Source organism: Mandrillus leucophaeus, unplaced genomic scaffold, assembly GCF_000951045.1.
Source record: "Mandrillus leucophaeus isolate KB7577 unplaced genomic scaffold, Mleu.le_1.0 Scaffold864, whole genome shotgun sequence".
Taxonomy (NCBI): domain Eukaryota; kingdom Metazoa; phylum Chordata; class Mammalia; order Primates; family Cercopithecidae; genus Mandrillus; species Mandrillus leucophaeus.
In genome coordinates this window covers 491,469-512,967 of record NW_012109408.1, presented here as the reverse complement: position 1 = coordinate 512,967, position 21,499 = coordinate 491,469, and the positions used below count along the sequence as shown (strand labels likewise).

The window sequence follows — 21,499 nt, the reverse complement described above, 5'->3', positions numbered from 1 at the left end:
CCACTTTGTTCATGGGCCTACTGGGCAATGACAGGGGTGGCTGGGGAAAGAGGCTGAGTGGTGTCCACAGAATGGGTCATCCTGTCCACTTGATTATTAAAATCCTCCTCTGCTGAAGTAGCCTATTTGTGAGCACTCACATGGAATACAAATACCTTCCTGGTTTTTGATCACTCAGGTCCATTCGAATACCTTTTTCCCAGATTTCTTTGTCACCAATTTTCCAATCATGCTTCTTCCAAGTCCCTGGCCATCCAGCCAAAAACCCTTGGCTACAGCCCATGAATCACTATATAATCACACATCTGGGCATTTCTCCTTCCACGCAAAGTGCACAACCAGGTGCACTGCTCAAAGTTCTGCCAACTGGGAAGATTTCCCTTCAGTGCTGTGCTTCAGAGGTATCCCAGAAAGAGGCTGTAGTGCTGCAGCTGTCCACTTTGGGGTGGTGCCTCCATATCCTGCAGAACCATCTGTGAACCAGGCCCTGGTTCTCTTCCTCTGCCAACTGATCATAGGGAACTCCCGATGAAGGCATCTATGCAACCTGGGGAAGAGAAGGCAGGGTGGCAGGAGTGGACACCATGGACGTTTGAGCCACTTCCTCATGTAACTTACTTGTGCCTTCAGGACCTGCTTAAACCCGATCACGTATATGCCACATTCATTTGATGATAGAGTGCTGCTGTGTACAGACCACTTTATGGCCAGATGGGTCAGAAAGCTCCCAGTTCATGATAGCCAGTTCAGGTTGCATGGTGACTTGATGACTCATAGTCAAACGTTCAGTTTCCACCAAAGCTCAGTAATGGGCCAAGAGCTCTCTCTCAAAAGGAGCGTAGTTATCTGTAGAAGATGGCAGGGCGTTGCTCCAAAATCCTAGAGGCCTCTGCTGTGATTCACCTATGGGGGCCTGGCAAAGTCTCCAGACAGCATCCCTAACTGCCACTGACATCTTAAGCACCATTGGATCTGCTGGGTCATATGGCCCAAGTGGCAGAACAGCTTGCACAGCAACCTGGACCTGTTGCAGAACCTTCTCCTGTTCTGGACGCCAGGCTGTTTTATTTGGTAAAGTGAATGATTGAAGGTCTTGGGGCTAAAATGGTCTGAACCTATTCTCAAACTTTAAATGGGTTAGAAACCTGGCTTGCTGGCATAGAGCCAGGCGTGGGATGTGAGTCCACTTTTGGTAAGCAGAACTAGCACTGCGGAATGAACTGAATGCCGGGTTAAGGCACCCGATGCTGACGCTCATCAGACACCCCACTCTTGGTACCAAAATCTGTATTAGTCAGGGTTCTCTAGAGGGACAGAACTAATAGGAGATATATACAAATATAAAGGGAAGTTTATGAAATATTAACTCACGTGTTCACAAGGTTTCAAAATAGGCTGCCTGCAAGCTGAGGAGCAAGGAGAGCCAGTCCGAGTCCCGAAACTGGAGCACTTGGAGTCCGATGTTTGAGGGCGGGAAGCATCTAGCCTGAGAGAAAGATGTAGGCTGGGAGGCTAGGCCCATCTCTCTTTTTCACATTTTTCTGCCTGCTTTATATTCACTGGCAACTGATTAGATTGTGCCTGCGAGATTAAGGTTGGATCTGCCTTTCCCAGCCCACTGACTCCAATATTAATCTCTTTTGGAAACACCCTCACCGACATACCCAAGATCAATACTTTGTATCCTTCCATCCAATCAGGTTGACACCAACCACCACAGTGTCCAATTATTTCTTTAGATTGTAATACTCTTTTCCATTTAAATTGTATTTTCAGAAATATTTGATGTCAGTAGATATTTCTTGAAATGTGATTTCAATGATTATATCTGTGTTCATCTAGAACAACTTTTTAAATCTAAATTGTTTTTATTATAATCTTTTAATTTTTCTTTTTTAGAACTAGAATTTGAACACTAGAAGTGTATCATTGCAATTTTAAATTACATTTCATTTTCTTGTGAATTTGAACACTGTTTTATGATGATTGAACATATTTCTATAGGGTGTGTGCCTTTTTGTTTGAATTGTAAGAGCTCTTTATTTGTTAAGAACATTGGCCCATTGTGTTTGATATTTGCACAGGTATTTCTAGATTTTTCTGTGCCTTTTAATTTTCATTATTGTGTGTGTGCATTTGTGTGTGTGTGTTTGCATGTATGTGCTTTAAAAGAGAGATCAAGAGAGAGGATTTAGGGTTATTTGGGTTTTTGGTGTGTCTTCTGTTGCTACTATGATAAAGTCCTCTATCTGGGGATTTAAAAATATATGCCTATTTTTCTTAGAGTTTTTTTTAACTTTAGTTCGCTTGAAAATATTTTAATGTATGGTATGGAGTAAAGATATTTTTTGAATAGTTAACCAGTTATTTCACCATAGTGTATTACTAATTATCTTTCCCATGTTTATTTGTAATACATTCTTTAACATATTGTCTTTTTAAGGTTGGTCATGTATTTTATATTTTTATATTTTTTAAAAGTGAAGAGTAATTATTTTTCAGAAGAATAATCATCAGACAATTCAGACAAGTTTTCCTGTAAGAGAAAGCTGTCATATTAAAATGCACACTTATTTTTTCAAATTATTTTATGTACTTTTGAAAGTAAATGGTTAATTCAAACTCTTGTTTGTTAATCTATCAGATGCTTGATGACATACCTCCCTCAGCAAAATAGTGTATTAACTATTTATTACAGACTGTGTTTATTGCAGACTATGGATATTTTTGTTGATCTGTAGGATTCCTGACTAGCTGTTCACATATCCCACTTTTTCCACGACACTACTTTCAAGATCATTAATTGCATCAGATATGGAGACAATATTAGGGGATTTTCTTCTTGAAAGAATGTTCCTATAAGTTACTAATTACCATGCTGTGCCTTAATATGTTTTTGTAACTTTACAAATGAATATAAAGGTAACTTTTTTTCCACTTTGTTTCCATCTTCTTGTTTTAGATAGTCATTTTTACTTGAAGGAAGCTGCTTCTACTTGGGAGTGGCAGGAGAAGTGAGAAAACCACATGGAAGACTCCCAGGATTTAAATGAACAATCAGTAAGTCTTCATTCTCAGTTTTGCTGGAAAAAAGTTGCGATAACACTACTGAAAATCATACGTAAAAGGGATATATTGTAAGAAGTAAGTTTTTCATTAAATATATTTTTAAATGATTTTTGAATTTTCTTTCAAAGACCATGAAACAGACTTGGAGATTTATGCTGTTTCTGCTTAATGAGGATGTCACATTTTGATGTCTTCCTTGATTTTCTACTTGGAAAGCCAGTGGTGGAAAGACTAGGGCGTTGAGATCATGATGCATGTTTTAGACAGTCTAAACAATTGTATACGCTTCCTTTATTATTTTATTTCCGATATGCTGGATATTGCTGACTATCAGAAGTATAAAAGGAGAAAGTATATTATTAGCATGCTTGTTGCTCATTTTAAGGAGGAAAGAAACCATAGTTCTCAAGGGCTTTTTGTATTTTACTAGATTGATTGCAGGACCAAGGATGCACCAGACTGACGGCAATACTTTGAAGATTCTGATTTCTCAAAGGGAAAGGCTCTTTGCAACCATTCCTCCTAGCTTGTTAGTGGTGTCTCTGTGACAGTGGTTCTTTAGTGTGTGGAACTAGAGGCAATGGGAGGGCTTCCCTCACACCCCCACACCTTCACACTACTGGAAGCTGTCCTTTGAGCTGTTTTGCATACAGGCAACTCATGGTGCTACAAGTAACAAGACCTGTACGTACTGAGAGTGTGTTCTGCAGTCTGATGTTGTTCTTTTTTCTTTTTTTTTGATGCCATTCTTTATTAGCTTATGTGATCATGACCTAATCTTACAGTCAAATGTTTCTCCATCAGGCAACTGAGGAAAAGATACTCATATATAATAATGGGTTTTAGAAAAGGTACATGTGATGAGTTTAATTTTAAGAGAGATGTATATTCTGGTGCCATTTGAAGTTAATTTGATTTGCTTTGTAGTGAATATTTTATTTAAAAGAAATGATAGCCATACCTTTAATTTGGATAGACATGACCATAGTCTAATTTCGTTATATATTATTATTTATTTCACATGGCATCATAGGAAAAATGTAACAAAAAGTTATAAAGTGAAAAAACTACAAAATCTGTCAAATCATAGAGATACATTCCTCTAGAATTGTGTGACTCCTTTAGTAAGGTAAACAGAAATGGCTATGGGAAGGCAAGGGTTTTAAAACTTTTAAAAATGCTGGTTATTGACTGTAAATATTCACAGAATGGACTCTGGCAAAATGGAGGTTAGTCATCATGACTGTTGGAATCAGAGGTCTGTCTGTGCGACCATGGTGGAGTTGAATAGTTAGTCGTAAGTGTTGATAACATCTTAGTGGTGATGCTTCATTAAAGGAGTACTGTTGATCTGAACTTTGTTCTAATACACCGAGGGTCACATACAAGTGTGTGTGTATATGCAAGTATGTGTATGTATGTGTGTGTATATGTTAGAGTGACCAACGGTCTTTGTTTCCAGAGACTGAGGGGTTTCTAGGGACACAGAACTTTGAGTGCTAAAGCAGGCAGAGTTTGGGGAAAACCAGATGGTTGATTCTGTTAATTACTATAGGGTGTGTATATACTCAAGAAAGAATTTTATTTTCAATGCAGTTGAGAATGTATTTTTATGTTTAACACTAAAGTGACGTGTTATTAAAGATGCATCATATCACCGTTCACAAAATGAAGCACAGAACTTGTAAATCAGATATGGTGTCCTCTAGTGATATTTTAAGGTCATGGAGCTCACTATTTCTTTTTGAAGTATGTTTTTAAAAGTTTCCAGTGATGCTAATGAGCAGTCAGGTTTGAGAACAGGAAATCTAGGGTGACCTGCCTACCCTCTCAGCTTGAACCCATTTGCTGAATTTAAATTTCAAACATGTAGACCAATGTATTCACCTCGCAAATGTGGAAAGAGATGCTTAGAACTGTTAAATGGCTTGCCCATATTGGCATGGCTGGTAAGAGGCAGAGTTGGGACTTCACACAGTTCTTCTGACTCCAAGTCCAAAGTTCTCTCCCTAACATCAACATGCCTCATTGCTTTTGGGTTATGCATATTATGGCATCTATAGAAATGTCGGAAAAAAAAAAAAAGAAAAGAAAAAGAGTCAGCCTTTTTACATGGAAGTGATTTATCTTTGAATGAAATCTTTAAATGACTCTAAATTTTGTGGAGTATATTAATGTCTCAAAATATTTTGAAAAATGATAAATTTATTAAGATATAGAACAAGTAGGGGTGGAATTAAAGTTCATAGTTCGGTGAAAGTGAATTTACACATATCATTGCTATTTTGGTTCAAGGGGGATTCTTTGGGCGTAGGCATAGCAGTAGGAGTCATTTATGGCACATGCACACTGCATCTAGCATTTTCCATATACTCTCTCCAGTTCTTACCATGTATCCCTTCATTGCAATTTTTAAGCTCACCGTTTTATAGATGAAACTATGACATAGAGAGTGTCACGGTCAAACAGCTGTTAAGTAGCAGAGATCAGAATTAAACCTACTTCTTTCTAGCTGGTCCCAAAACTTTTAATGGATTTTGCATGATACAACATAATATGGTAGTTAAGGGCATGAGCCATAAAATCAGATTTCCCTATCACTTAAATACTTTAAAGCCATTGGGAAATTACTTAAACTCTTCCTCCTCTGTGGAGTGGAAGGATATTAAAAAGATGTTTTATGAAGTGCTTGCATATGCCTCACTTAGAGTAAACATTCAATAAATGTTAGCTACTGTCACAATTACCTGAGATATTCAGATGCTCTTTAATGATATTCATTCATTCTAGCATATCCAGCTACTGACCAGACATCCCTTCCTGGGAGTTCACAGGTCCACACACTCAGCAAATGAAAAATAAATTCACCAGCTCTCCTCCCCTCTCCCAGCTTTTCTCCTTTTGTCCTTTGTGCCAGTATTACTCATCTCAGTGTGATGGCATCATCAGCTACTGAATGAGTTATGGCAGAAAAGAGGTAGTAATCCTCCTTTTCTTCATCCCCCATCTCAAAGCTTTGTCCACTCTTAATGTTTAATGTCATTCAAAGCTATTCTTTTTGCTGGAGCTCCCTTAGTTTAGCTGAGATCTTTATTTTATCTCTTGACTTTCTTATTTTACTTTAAGTTGCTTCCAGAGTTGTCTTCCTAAAATACAACCCTGATCACATCACTACGCTCATTTTTATCCTTCACAAGCCCTTTCTTTCTTTCAAGGGAGAGGCTCAAGTGTGTCATCAAGCATACAGAGCTTAATGCTTATTTATTTCTTCAGTTTTTTTTTTTTTCTCCTGGTTTCTGAATCTCCCAGGTTCTCTGAGGTCTTTATGCATTTGCAAGTGCTTTAACGTCTTCCCAGAGGGGTCTCTTTCCCACCAGGATAACCTGTGATTCCTGAAGACTCTGTTTAGGTTTCCATCCCTCTGAGCAGCCCTCTCAGACTACCTCCTTTCTTCTCACCCAATCAGCCCTTCTGGTTAGGGCCCTCTGCAGTGTGCTGCCATAACCCTTTGGCATTTACCCCTAACCCAGCACTTACCCAACAGGACTGAAACCCTATCTGTTTACTTGCCTATCTCACCACTAGATTATAAACTACTTAAGAGTAATGGTGGTTCTTGCTCATTTTGTACTGTTACTTCTTAGCGTGATTCTTGCCAGTGTTCAGTAAATGTTTTCTTCAAAAGCTTTTATATACTTGTAGTGAGGTGTGTTAATAAGTAGCCTGACAAATTTTAGAAAGCCAAAATGTTATTCTCAGAGTAGATTACTTACTCATGAATTTATATTCCACTCACTTAAAAAATTGCATAGAAGGTCTAACATGAGTTTAACTGCATGTGACCAAAACAAAGTTCAGTCCTTCATTTTTCCTCTAGTATATCTGGCTCCTATTTGGCGTTCTGGATTAGAGGATGTAGAGAATTTTAAGAGATAAGCAACTAAAAATAATATTTAGCTTTCACAAATTTATCTGCAATTCTATTTTAGAGTTTCATAATTCTTTAGAGTTGATTTAAGTTATAGCCAGTTGCAACTTATTACAGTTTTTACTGAAATGCTCTTGATAATAGAAACGGCTATGAATGTAGGTTATACCTAGCAATAGCTCCCTTCATACCATGAAATATATTGTATTTTTTGTATGCAAGCAGAGAATGAGCAATATTTATTAGTTTTATAGCTTCTATAGTATCCTTATAGATTGAGGTGTTTTATAATCCTATTTTCATGCTCCTGAATATTGCTTCAGATTTTTTCTCATCTAAAACATTCATATCAACGGGAGATGGAGTCTGGCCTAAATTAACGATCAAGCCAGCAGGTTTGAAAATAAATATGTTTTATTAATGTTAAGTATTGTATGTTATAAAATAAAACATTAGTGAATATTAAGTAAAACTAAGTAAAATGGATAAGTTACAGTAGGATTGCTTTCCCTAAATGTTATGCATTAAGGGCCTGAACATTCGTATGTATTTCCACATTGTTACTAAATCAATTCACTTATATTGTTGGTGGCATGATTTTATTAGTGACATCTAAATTAACTCACATCCATTGGATCATGTTACGTATTGTATGATTCATTAATACCTCTGGAAATTCATTTCTATGTACATTTGTAGATATAATACATTTCTTTCAAAGCTATTCTATTTGTATTTATGAAACATATTCATAGACGTTTCAGGAATACTTTTGGAAATTCGTTTCTACATACGTTTGTAGGTAAAAATTGTATGTATTTGCCTGCACCAAACATGCTAATTTAATAATGTCTATTAAAATTCTAGAACTAGTTTAGTAAATTAATTTATTTTTATCTCTCTCCCTTGTTCTTCTTTAGAGTACTCATGACTTTGATTATTCCTCAGATCTTTGTTCCTAGAGATCCTACAGTATTATCTTCGATTATAGCCAGTAGCCCATCTTTAAAATGTGTGTTCCTCTCTGTATCAGATTTCTAACTATTGTATAGAATTGAATTTGCCATTAAACTTATCATCTGGACATAGAACTTCAGAACCACCAACTTCTGATGGTGTTTAAACACCGTCAGAATATAATTATTTTGATTATAATTATTTTGATTAATTTTCATTTAAATCATTTTTGTATTTTCATAATGTGACATTATCAAAATCCTAAAATCCTATTATTCTATTGCTTTATTCTTGGGTACTCTAAACCAATTCGACCAGCAGGCATACTTGTACTGAATATCTTAAATACATTTTATTTAGATCTAAACAACGTTCGATTATTCTTTTGGAGGATCAAATTCTATATGGAAGAACTTGACCTTTAAACTAGTTAAAAGAATCTTGTTTACAACATGTAATTTTTATACTATCCAACTGAACAACATACTTCAGAGTTCTGTGGAATTCTGTTCAAAGCTCAGTCAGTTTCAGAATTACTGTTAACTCCAAATTGCCAGTTACAGCTTGACTTTGCAGTTATGTAATAGAGTACCTAAACTGAAGTTACAAAGTAGATATATTAAGTATATTTTAATGTTTAGTAATCACTAAGGCTTACTCTTTCATTTTAGGCATTTTAAAAATAATAGTTTTTTTTTTTTTTTTGAGACGGAGTCTCCCTCTGTTGACTACAGTGGTATAATCTCGGCTTACTGCAACCTCTGCCTCCTGGGTTCAAGCGATTCTCTTGCCTCAGCCTCCTGAGTAGCTGGGACTACAGGCACATACCACAGCGACCAGCTAATTTTTTGTATTTTTAGTAGAGATGGGGTTTCACCCTGTTAGGCAGGATGGTCTCGATCTGCCCGCCTCGGCCTCCCAAAGTGCTGGAATTACAGGTGTGAGTCACCACGCCCGGCCAATAGTAGTTTTATTGAGATGTCATTTTCATACAATACGGCTCACCCACAAAGTGTACAATTCAGTGATTTCTAGGGTATTCATAGAGATGTACAATTATTACCACAATTTTAGAGATTTTTTAATCAGTTGAAAAAGAGATCTCATGCCCATTAGTACACTCCCTATTTCCCCGACTAGCACCCCTCAGCCCTAGACAAGCACCAGTCCACTTTCTATCTCTATGGATTTGTCTATTCTTGACCTTTCATATAAATTGAGTCATACAATATGAGAACTTTTGTGGCTTGCTTTTTATATGTGACATAATATTTGCAAGGTTCATCCATGTTGTAGCATGAATCAGTACTTAATTCCTTTTTATTGCCAAAAAATGTTCCATTGTATGGAGGCACTTCTATTTATACTCTTTAAATAGAAAGAATATAAATTTGCCCGTATTTTAGGAGGTTACTTCTTTATTTACAATTGTGTTTTAAGAGTACTGTCTATATTCTAGATAAAAGTCCTTCACCAGATCTACACGTTTCAAAGGATATCTCCCATTAGGTGGGTTGTCTTTTCACTTTCTTGATAGTGTCCTTTGATGCACAGAAGTTTTAAATTTGAGTCCAGTTTATCTATTTTTTTCTTTTGTCACTTGTGCTTTTAGTGTTGTGTATAGAAAATCTTTGCTTAACTCAGGGTCACAAAGATTTACTCCTATGATTTCATTTCTTTATGAGTTCTCATCTGTAAGCGAGAACATGTGATGTTTGACTTTCTATATCTGAGTTGCTTCACTTAAGATAATGGCCTTCACAAATATTTACTCCTATGATTTCTTATATGAATTTTATAGTTTTCAATAGCTTTAGCTCTTATATTTAGGTCTTCAGTTCATTTTGAGTTAAATTTTATTGAGGAAGATTTTTAATTTCAATTTTATTTTAGATTTCAGGGGTACATGTGCAGGTTTGTGACGTGGGTATATTGTGTGACACTTAGGTTTGGGGTACGATTGATGCCAGCACCTAGGTTGTGAGAATAATACCCAACCGGTAAGTGTTCAACCCTTGTTCCTCTTCCTCCCTTCCACTTCTGGTAGTTCCCACTGTCTTGTTTCTGTCTCTATGTCCGTGTTTCCTCACCGCTTAGCTCTCACATCTAAGTGAGAACATGTGGTATTTGTTTTTTTGTTCCTGTATTGATTCACTTAGGACAATGGCCTCCAGCTGCATCCATGTGGCTGCAAAGGGGAGGATTTCATTTTTTTTTATGGCTGTATAGTATCCCATGGTGTATGTAAACCACATTTTCTTTATCCATTCCATTGTGGTGGGCACCTAAGTTGGTTCCATGTCTTTGCTATTGTGAATAATGTCTTTTTGATAGAATGGTTTATTTTCCTTTGGGTCTATAACCAGTGGTAGGATTGCTGGGTCAAATGGTAGTTCTGTTTAAAGTTCTTTGAGAAATCTCCAACCTGCTTCCACAGTGGTTGAACTAACTTACATTCCCACCAACAGTATATAAGTGTTTCCTTTTTTCTGCAGCCTTGCCAACATCTGTTATGTTTTGACTGGTTAATAATAGCCATTCTGAGTTGTGTGAGATGGTATTTTGTTGTGGTTCTGATTTGCACTTCTCTGGTCATTAGTGATGTTAAGCAGGCAGTTGTTCATGTTTGTTGGCCGCTTGTATGTCCTCTTGAGAAGTGTCTGGTCATATCCTTTTCCTACTTTTAAGTATTTTTTAAACTCTTGAGTTTTTATATTTTTGTGTGAGTTTATGAAAATTCAGCACAAGATTTCATTAATTATTATCTTCTATGGCCTTCTAAAATTATAATTTGATTTGTTAAAACTTTTTCTCAAATCTTAGAATACATATGATATATATATGTGTATATATGTATATATGGAGAGCCTCATATTATGCAGAATATGGATTATGATTGTATGCCACTTGCCAAGATCGGGAGACTAAGTATTACGTTTTCTTCTGTCAAGTGTGATCAGCTGGTAGCAGGGGCTTGTGTTGAGAAGGAACCTATGGCTACCTCCTAGCTCATTGGAAAAGTAACGTTATCAATTTGGTGTGATTTGCCATGGACTTGGTAAGAAAGAAGGGTAGCACCAAGCCTCATACCTGCTAATTCTGGGCTGATGAGTTGTCAAGATCCCTGGGAAGTTGCTGGATAGTATAGATATAAATAAGAGCTATGATATCTTTGGGTACCAAAAGTCTTGTATCTGAACTTACAAGTTACATATTGTTATCTAATAATTCTGCCTTATAAATTAAAATGAAAATAATTTATGCCAGGCGCGGTGGCTCATGCCTGTAATTCTGGCACTTTGGGAGGCCGAGGCGGGTGGATCACCTGAGGTCAGGAGTTCGAGACCAGCCTGGCCAACAAGGCGAAACCCCGTATCTACTAAAAATACAAAAATTAGCTGGGCCTGGTGATGCATACCTGTAGTCCCAGCTACTTGGAAGGCCGAGGCATGAGAATTACTTGAACCCGGGAAGCAGAGGTTGCAGTGAGCCGAGATTGTGCCACTGTGCTCCATGCTGAGTGACAGAGCAAGATTCTGTCTCAATAATAATAATAGTTTTAAAAAATAAAAAATAAAATGAAAATAATTTTTGTGCTAGAAGTATAATCTATTTCTTTGATGGTTTAATAGTTTTGAGAAATAGAAAACATTCATAAATGTAGTGCTATTTCTGCTATAAGGTATACAACAAATGGAAAAATTCACTGATGAAAAAAGTTAATGTTCATTGATAGAGGTACCATGCTAAGTGCTTTATGCAACTCATGTCACTAAATCTCATAACGGCCCTTTGTGGAGGCTCTGTCATAACCCCAGTCTGAAGAAAAGTACACTGAAGCAGAGTTTAGGTGTCTTATTCAGGGTTGTGCCAGCTTGGAAGCTATGCTGATGGAATATGAACTCACATAGTTTTTATTCCGGAATCCATAGTTTTTTTTTTTTTTAATATGTAAGTTTAAGGGTTACAAGTGTGGTTTTGTTACATGGATATATTGCATGGTGATGAAGTCTGGGCTTTCAATGTAACCATCATTCGAACAGTGTGTATTGTAACCATTAAGTAATTTCTCATCCCTCACTCCCACCCACCTTCCTAACCTTCCAGGTCTCCAGTGACCATTATCCTACTCTGTTTCCATGTGTACATATTATTTAGCTCCCATTTATGAGTGCGAACATGTGATATTGAACTTTCTGTATCTGAGTTGTTTCACTTCAGATAATGGCCTTCAGTTCCATCCATGCTGCTACAAAAGACACAATTTCATGTTAAACACATGAACTCACCTGCTTCTATCAGCTTACATGATTTTCAGACCCTTCAGTCCACTTGGTGTCATAAAGTATGTATTAAAACTCAACATGATCTTAGATTATTTATATGGAAATTGAACAATTTTAAATATGGGTTTGAGTGAGAAATTTAAATTACTCCACTGTGATTACAGATTAATTGTATAAGCTTCATTAATCGCGTATCTTGGCTCACTGCAACCTCCACCTCCTGGGTTCAAGTGATTTTCCTGTCTCAGCCTCCCTAGTAGCTGGGACTACAGGTGCACACCACCACAACAGAATAATTTTTTGTAATTTTAGTGGAGGCGGGGTTTTGGAACATTGGCTAGGCTGGTCTTGAACTCCTGGCCTCATGTGATCCACCTGCCTTGACCTCCCAAAGTGCTGGGATTACTGGCATGAGCCACCGCACCTGACCCCATTAGTAAATATTTTAACAGGCAGTCGTAAGATAGCAGAATGTATGGAAATTGAATGGTAGTTCAGCAAATTCAATTAAATAAGCATTTCAAGACTTCTTGCTGTCTTCTAGAAACTTTGCTAAACTAGGGATTAAAAGATGACTATAATAATTCCTATTCTCCCGCTAAATTTTAGTTTAGCCTAAGATTATATGATACTGTGTAAGTTCTATTCTTTAATTCTTTTAAAACGAGACTTGGATAGTTAGTACTAATTCATTCAGTGGATATTTGTGGAGCACTGCTCTATTTGAAGCATGGTTTTCATTGTTGGAAATACTTGGTGGACAAAATGGACAAATATTACTGTTCTTGTGGAACTTATATTATTGGGGGGAGACAAACAGTAAAGAAATATAGTATATCAGATAGTAATAAATGCAAGGAGAAAAACCAAATAAAGCAGGGAGGAGGATAGGAAGTGCTTGCGGGCAGGGTAGGTAGGTGAAGGGACAGCTGCAGTTTTTGGAGAGTAGTTAGGGAGGCCTCACTGAGAAGATGTTGGGCAAAGACTCAAGAGAGGCGAGGAAGTGAGCCATGTGGATATCTGGGGAAAGCGGGTTTTAGTTAGAAGGAACAGCAACCGTGGGGTGGTAGCATGCAGGGTAGGTTCAAGGAATAGAAAGAATGGCAGTGTTGGTGGTAGTGATGGGCAGAACAAGGCAGAAATAAGGCTACAAAGGTGTTCAGCATGGGCATGTGAGGGTGGAGGAATACATATTGTGTAGAGGTTTCCAGACCATTGTAAGGCTTAAACTTTTTCTCTTAACGACATTAAAGCAATTGGAGGGTTTTGAGCTTAGGGATTGTGATGTGACTGAAGTTTTTAAATAACCACTCTGGCTTTTATTTTGAAAATAGACTATGATGACAAGAGCAGAGACTGGCTATTGTAACTATCCAGATGAAAAATCGACAAAGTAGCATTGGAGGTAGCAAGTGGTTGCATTTGGGTTGATCTAAGATGAGTTTCTGATGTATTGGATATGGATTATGATAGACAGAAAGGCGTCAGAGACAACTTCAAGGTCTTTGTGCAGAGAAACGGGAAGGATGGCGTTAGCATTGACTGAGATTGGATGACTTGGGAAGAATAGGTTGGGGGTGCAGATCAGGAGGTCAGTTTTAGACTCAATGGCAGAGGCATTGCTGTGTTTTCACCAACCCTCTTTCATACACCTCTTTTCTGGTGCATCTCAGTTTCTGTCAGCAGGGCCATGTAACTAGTGCTGGCCCATGAAATGTAAGGAGAAGTGATAATGTGGATCATTTTGAGACTGAGGCAGTGAGAAGCCCCAGAAAGATTCTTTGGTCTCTGTGTTCTTCTAGGGTGATGAAGGAGGAGAAGGCCTCAGGGAAACAAGGGAGATCCCCAGTTACAGAGAACGCTGGATTGCTGATGCACTGCATGGGGACACATTCTCAGGGGCGTGTTAACCAACTAAGCTAATAAAGGCATGTGAAATTTTACTTTCTCTTAGGCATATGTATCAGATGTAACCATTGGGGACTCCGGGGAGTGAGTTGAACTTGAAATATCAATTTGGGAGGCTTCAGGATATCAGTGGCATTTCAAAACATTGTATTTGTTGAAATCCCCAAAAGAATAAGTCTAGCTAGGGACAAATTAGAAGGACTAAGCCCTGGGCACCCTAAATTTAGAGATCAAGGAGATGTTAGTTTACATAGATAGCTGCTTGATCCTGATACCCATGAGCACTGAGTTATGTTGTAGACTGTATGTGGCCACATTCAGTGAATTTTCCTTCGAGGTGCTTTTTTCCAAATTGCCAAAAACACGTATCCGTGTCACTGATTACTGGATGCACCTCTATCATAGCAGAAAGAGCACCATACAGCCATGAATAGGTATTGAGACAGTATTCACTTGAGATTTCCATCAAAGTAACCAAAATCGTGAAATATTTAGAAGAAAATTCAGTCAACAAATAGTTTTCATTTTTTCATTGCTTTGTGGATGTGATGTTTCTAGGCATTTCAGGTTAGAAAAGAATTAATCTAATTAGAGTTTTTTAACCTCAGCATTGTTGACATTTTGGGTCACAAAATTCTTTATAGTGTTAGGGAGGGGTGCTGTCCTGTACATTGTGTTATTTAGCAGCATCTCTGGTATATACCCACTAGATGTCAGTAGCACCCCCCCTTCCTTTGTTGTGACAATAAAAAATGTCTTGAGACATTGCCAAATGACTTCTCTGTGTGTGTCGGGGGGACCACTGTTCTATATTACATCTGTTTCCAATAAGTTTTTTATTTATATACTTACTGCCTGCAAAACATTTGAGAAAGTTTACCTGAACATTTAATATAATGTATACTATGCTATGATATATTACTGAGGGAACTGCAATGAAAAGCCAAAGACATAACAAAGAATTTAAGCAAGAAAGCAAAATAATATTGCAAAGGTAACAGTACTATGCTATCAGCATGGAAAATGTGTTCAATAAAAGACAAGAAAGGAATTATAGATAGATTAGGTTACACCCTCACTGGGTCTTGAAAGACAGAATGAATTTGTATGGACAAAAGAGAACTTCTCCTGGCCTGGGGAATATCAGGCATAAAAGCTCAGAGGTACCAAATATAAGGTGACAAGGCCTGCCTAGGACTGTGACTTGGTTAGAATTACTGAATCAAAAGCTCTGTGGGCACGAGGATGTGGGGCAATGGGAAATCTGGCTGAGAAGCACTGAGACTAGACTGAAAAAGACTTTGAAGCCAAGCTGAGATGTTTCCGTGTTCTTGAGTGGCCACCATGATGCTCATTACTGCACAAAAGACAGAGGTGTATAAGATACAGTCCTGTATTTCTGGACTTTCTAACTTGGACATAACGGAAAATTACATATAATTTTTCAGCAAGAGATTAATATATTTCAAACGATGTTTTAGGAAGATTAACCAGATGGTAGGGAGATTACTAAAGGTGGGAAATTGAGAGTACGAGAGATGGCTTAGGGGATCTTGAAGGAGTTTGTGCATGAACTCAGAAAGGCTTAAGCCAAGTGGCTGGGCATGGTGGCTCATGCCTGTAATCCCAGCACTTTGGGAGCCAAGGTGGGTGGATCACCTGAGGTCAGGTGACTAGCCTGGCCAACATGGTGAAACCCTATCTCTATTACAAATACAAAAATTAGCTGGGCATGGTAGCATACACCTGTAATCCCAGCTACTCGGGAGGCTGAGGTAGAAGAATCACTGGAACCCAGGAGGAAGAGGTGGCAGTGAGCCAAGATTGTGCCACTGCACTGCACTCCAGCCTGGGCGATAGAGTGAGACTCTGTTTCAACAACAACAACAAAAAAGGCTTAAGTCAGGGATTGACAGTTTTTTGAAATGTTGTGAAAACAGCCATAGACATTAAATAAATGAATGGGCATTGTTGTGTTCCGACAAAATTTTATTTACAAAAGCAGGTGTCAGGTGGTGGGCCATACTTTGACAACCCCTGGCCTAAACTTATGACGTGAGGGTGGAAAGAAAGACATCAAGGAAAGAATCAATGAAAGGAACTTGGAAATAAAGCTTTGCTGAACTTGGTAACTAAACCAAATAGAGTTAATAGGAGGAAGGGCAAAGGGTGGACTTGGAGGAGGAAAAAGATTATCCTGGAGTTTCAAGCCTAGAAGATATCATTAATAGAGTTTAGGAGCAAGTATCAATGACTTAAGGAAAGAGAAAGGTGCATTTGAATTGAGGACTTTTGAGAACATGTAAAACTAGCAATTGGTGAAGCCCTGCTGGGCCATGGGGTAGAAGTCTGGGCTGGCTGTGTGAAGCAGAACAGTATTTTCCTTGAGGTGATGCTTTTAAGGGGAGGTGGTATCTGAGGAAGAGCAGAAGGATGAAGATAAACATAGGAGACCAGCATGTTTATGAAGTGCAAGAGGAAGATGAACTGTAAGAAACTGAGAAAAGATATGGGAAATGAGAACCAATAGGATAATAGTGTCTTCAGAGCCATGGCCAAGCTAACTCTCAGGAGGAATTGGTCATTACTGTCTGACGTTCCGAGAGGTCAAGCAGAATGGCGCTGAGAAAGAGATTGTTTTGTTTCTTGACCAGAAGGTTACTGGTGGCCCTTCAAAAGGAAGTCCCAAGAGAGTTGTGGTAAGAAAAGGCATCCCAGAGATTCAATTCAGAGAAGATAATGAGGAATTAAGAGAAAGTTTGTAAGTTTAAAGAAGAGAAGCAGAAAAGCAATTGAATGGAGCACCTTATTCCAAGGGGAGGCTTGCTTGTGTTTGATGACAGACTTTGAGAAGGATTCAGTGGAGAATAGACTTCAAGTTGTTGCAGAGGGGATGATGGGGCTAATGGAGGACAGAAAGAAGGTGAACTAGCTGGAGAGGAGTGATACACTCTAACTCTGGAAATGTAAGAGAATGTGTGTATACTGGAATTTTCCAAAGTGCTCTTCCTTGATGCATTCTTTTTACAGGAGGGAAATACCTTTGTCCAGGCAAGATCAGGAAGTAGATGGAAGCAGGGTTAGGATTAAGGGCTTAAGTAGTATAAAGAAGATTTGCAGTAGCCATTGTTTAAAAAAAAATAGCAAGTGATCTCCTAGAACTCAATACTTGGATTATTGAGACATACTCAGTTTTCTTTTAGCAAAATATCTCTCATTGACTAGGACTTAAGGCTGTAGTGCTAGCATTGAAAATTTATTTTATTTCGTATTGAAACAAGAAGAGAAAGGGGAAAAATAAACACTTCTGAGATTAATGAATATGCCTCTCATTATCTTTGGAAGAAACTATGTGGCCTGTTTTCCTTGGTTATTAGCATCTCCAACAAATAGAAGAGCCTATGTTCATAAATATGATTGGGTCAAATTTGACAATAGGGTCAGACTAAAGTTAGCTGACATTGACTTTAAAAGTACTTCCTTCAAAGTACTTGAAATTTGGTGATTTCATATTTTCTTGGATTAGGGATTGATTTCTTTGCTCAGACTTCTTCAGAATACAAATAACTTTGTAAGGGCTAATCTGTTTAAAGGTTTGTCTTAACTCTCTTGGCAGGAGCTAGGATAGCAGGGTAGAAGGAGAACTGCGAAAACAAACAAACAAACAAAGGAGAGTTAAAAACGAAAGGGTAAACACTACCTGCTTACTTTGCTTTGCTTTCATTATTTTGCCTAAACTGTTGTGGTTGACACACGTGGACAGTAGTTTATAACTAGGTTCTGAGCCCCAGATGCCCACAGCTAACACTTATGTAATGCTCACTGTGTGCCATGGGCTAAGTGCTATAAATGAATGCATATATAATATAAATGCATTAACTCATTAATTCTCATGACAATTTGATGAGGTGAGCTCTATTACTGTCTCCCAGGATCACCCAACTTGTGAATAGGGGAGCAGGATCTTACCCCAGGAAGCGTGGCTCCAGAGTTTGCAATTGTAACTGCTGGATGAATTTGTTATAAAAAAGCCTTATTTATTTTTCAGTCCTCCACCCTGACTTGTGCCTTCAGCAAAATTTTGAAACATTTTGAGTTTATACATATGAAGAAAAAGAAATTGATGTGGGTTTATTTTCCCCTATTAACATTTTCTTTGATTTACAATCTGTTATATCAGACATGATGTGAAAGGGGTTGACAACAACCTAGACTATATTTATTTCTCAATCTGCTGATGTAAAGAAAAAAGGGGAGGAGTTAGGTGAGATTTGGAGTCTGAAATGGTTTTTCTACACCAGGGTTTTTAGGGAGATTCTAAACAGAGCGCACTCTCATTTGTTTCACATTAAATGCCTTGCCCAGTTAATCTCCTTTTCACATTGCCATGCTTGATACAGAGGGCTCCAGGCCTAGTTTGCTAGGTGGTAGGACCTTTAGAGATTATACTATCCAAATCCTTTACTTTACAGATGCAAAAATGGAGACTGAAAGGGGTTAAGCAGGGTGAGAACATTAACAACACTTTGTTTTGAAACAAGCTTTTTTGATTCATTCCAACCTTCATACTAAAATTTGAAAGCATACTTTTGTGTACAGTTTCTTAATATTTGGAAATTAACATCAGCCCAAGCCTCCCTGAAAACTGTTGTGAATTATTGCTATATATAAAGATTAATGAAATAATTGCTTTTGAGCTGCTACTAAATTTGGTGGATCAGGGTCATCTAAAAAAACTCAAGCAAAGGTGTGAAAACTTTATTTTGCATGTTTGTTTTTCTCCTAGTTATTATTTACTGCTCAATCAGCATTAACAGAAGAAAAATAATTTGGCTGCTAAGTTGCTCTAGTATAGGATTTCAAAGGACCTTATTAGACAGAGATGTAATTTCATCCCCTGGGCCTTTTATATAACAGAGTGCATATTTGGGTTACTCATTTTGACCCGGAATTAAACAATAGATTTAAGTTGTATTCAGGAAGTTAAAATATTTATTCAACAAAGATTTAAAAGCATTTTACAGTTATTTCCAAATTCCTAAGGGTATCTTTATAGCTTTATTTTCTTATTTTAGCTAACTCTTGTCTGAATAGCTCCTGCCTCAAAGAATTTTCTGTTTATTTCATAAATCTTATAAAATGTATATATTTGATAACTACTGTGTATAATCAGTGTTTTTTAAATGAACATCTTTGGCAGATTGATATAAACATGATTTTGTATATTGCTTAACTATATATGTAGGTCATAGTTTTGTTATGGTGCTCAGTAATGAAAAATATGGAGTAGGTGTTACAAGTGGTAATAAAGCTAATATTAAGGAAAGTAAAGTATTAAGGCTGAAGATTCCTAAGTTCTAAATAAAAAGGCTTTGCAGTTTCAGTTTTAGGAGCATTTTCATAAGATGAAAGAGGCGAATAGTGCCAAGGTGCTACCAACTCCAGCTGTCTAGAAGTGCAAGGATTCTTCCTTTAGCTTCTTTTAAAAGTGGTCACCTCAGCTCACTCTCTCCAGGACTGACTGCTTTTCCCCTTTCTTCTGTAATTTGCATAGTATTATCCACATTGATTCATGTTTGGGGTGATTGTTTCCCTCCTCACTATGAGATTGTGAACGTCTTATTTTCTTTCCATGAAATAAAGTTTTCATTGGCTGAGATCCCAGTTAGACTGATTTTTTTTTCTTATTTCGTTTGTTTGCTTAATATTTTAGATTTTGAAAGTCCTTCAAAATTAAAGTACTTGCATACTATCCTAGGGCAATAATTTGTGACTGAAAACCTTTGTGAAAAATCCTAAGAGGTGTTTAAAAGTTTATGTTAAGTAACTTGTTATCAGTGGCTAAGAGGTCTTTCCAGAGTGCGTGTCCACTGCACATTTATATGGAACTTACTGTAATCGTATCTGCTTATTTTTTGGATGATGCAGACACATTCCATTGCACAAAAATTACTCTGCAAAAGTAAATCAGGAATCATCAATGATAATTTCGGGTTATGCATGCTGATTTTAGAATGTTGAATCAATTTGCTAATCTTCAGAGGAGTAAGTTTTACACCAATTGTTTCTAGTTTAATAGGCTTAATATTTCAATAATGCTAGACTAAGTTTTCTTCTTACTTTTATTCTTGCATAATTGTTGGAATTATATGTACATTGTTTTAATTCTTGAGCCCTTAATATCAAATAGCTTGAGCATTAAGGGAATTAATTGGAGGCCTTAGGATATGGGTGTTTATTACATGAACGTGGATTGAATGTTGATGTTGGGATTTTAAACGGGAAGTTGCTTTGCTGTTAGATTCCATCACATTGAGTGTATCAACATTTATACAAGGAAGTTGGGAAGAAATGTACTCTCAGTCCCTGGTTGCTCTGTGTTTGTGAAAAGTAACGAATTTAGGAGTTGATCTAAAAGGAGAATTTTTGCGTTAACGTTTTTAAAACTTTAAAGCATCTTTAAACAGTATTTTTGACTCACATGTCTAGATGTATATTTACACCCCCAGAAATTTAAGCAAGTCTGTTTAAATATTTTTGTCCTTTTCCTGAATGTCAACCTTTTGGCAGAGTGTTTATAATGTTAAAGCTTGAAGAGCGAGTAGAGATCACACAGTCCAACTCTGTCATTTCATAGATGTAATTAGAGTAAACTAAGGATCAGTCTGAGTATAATGAAGTATAAAAAAGAACTTGACACTCACTGTCACACAACACAGTTGATAGAAATTCGTTGGTCATTCATTGGCCACTGGTCATCTTCACCCGGGCTCTGTGGCTTGCACTGTATTCCCATGGTCTCTTTCTCTGACCCGCCTTGCATCTCCTCCTCTTCCCTAAGTGTTTTGAATTTCTCTTCTTTGTCCTCAGCATCCTGAATTCCTCCTACTTCATTTTGCAGAAATTTAGCTGTCTGTGTTATACCCTAATCATCCAATGTATGCCCAGATAACTATGCCTTTTTCATCCAAAGATCCTCTAAAAGATGACAATGTTTTAATTTTTATTTATTTATTTATTTATTTATTTATTTATTTCTGTCTGTCTCTAAGTGGTTTTATTTTCTGAATTTATTCATATGAAAGCGCCACTGTGGCAACTTCACAGTCCCAGCAAAGTACAGAGTAAAAGTTTTGAGACTCTGGTTTATGTAAAAATTGGCTACACAAATTAATATATCATGTCAAATAAAAGCATAGAAGCTTTAACCTCATCTCATTTATCTACATACATCTTCCACTGCTGAGGGGAAGCACAGCTGATCATCACCTCACCTAAAAATTATTAAGCATAATTTTCTTTTGTTTCTTTTTTTTTTAAATTTAAATTTAAATTTTTTTATTTTTATTTT

At 37.2% G+C, this 21,499-nt stretch overlaps 1 protein-coding gene across 6 annotated transcripts in view; it reads left to right on the top strand.

Moving 5' to 3' along the window:
* EYA4 (EYA transcriptional coactivator and phosphatase 4) overlaps nucleotides 1–21,499 on the top strand; it is a 298,595-nt gene that overhangs the window by 31,454 nt on the left and 245,642 nt on the right. For all 6 annotated transcript variants that reach the window (XM_011968909.1, XM_011968908.1, XM_011968906.1 and 3 more), the window contains one exon: nucleotides 2,963–3,060. In XM_011968909.1, the coding sequence (XP_011824299.1) occupies nucleotides 3,028–3,060 (33 nt within the window). In that variant the 5' untranslated portion in view covers nucleotides 2,963–3,027. The remainder of the gene's footprint in view (nucleotides 1–2,962; nucleotides 3,061–21,499) is intronic.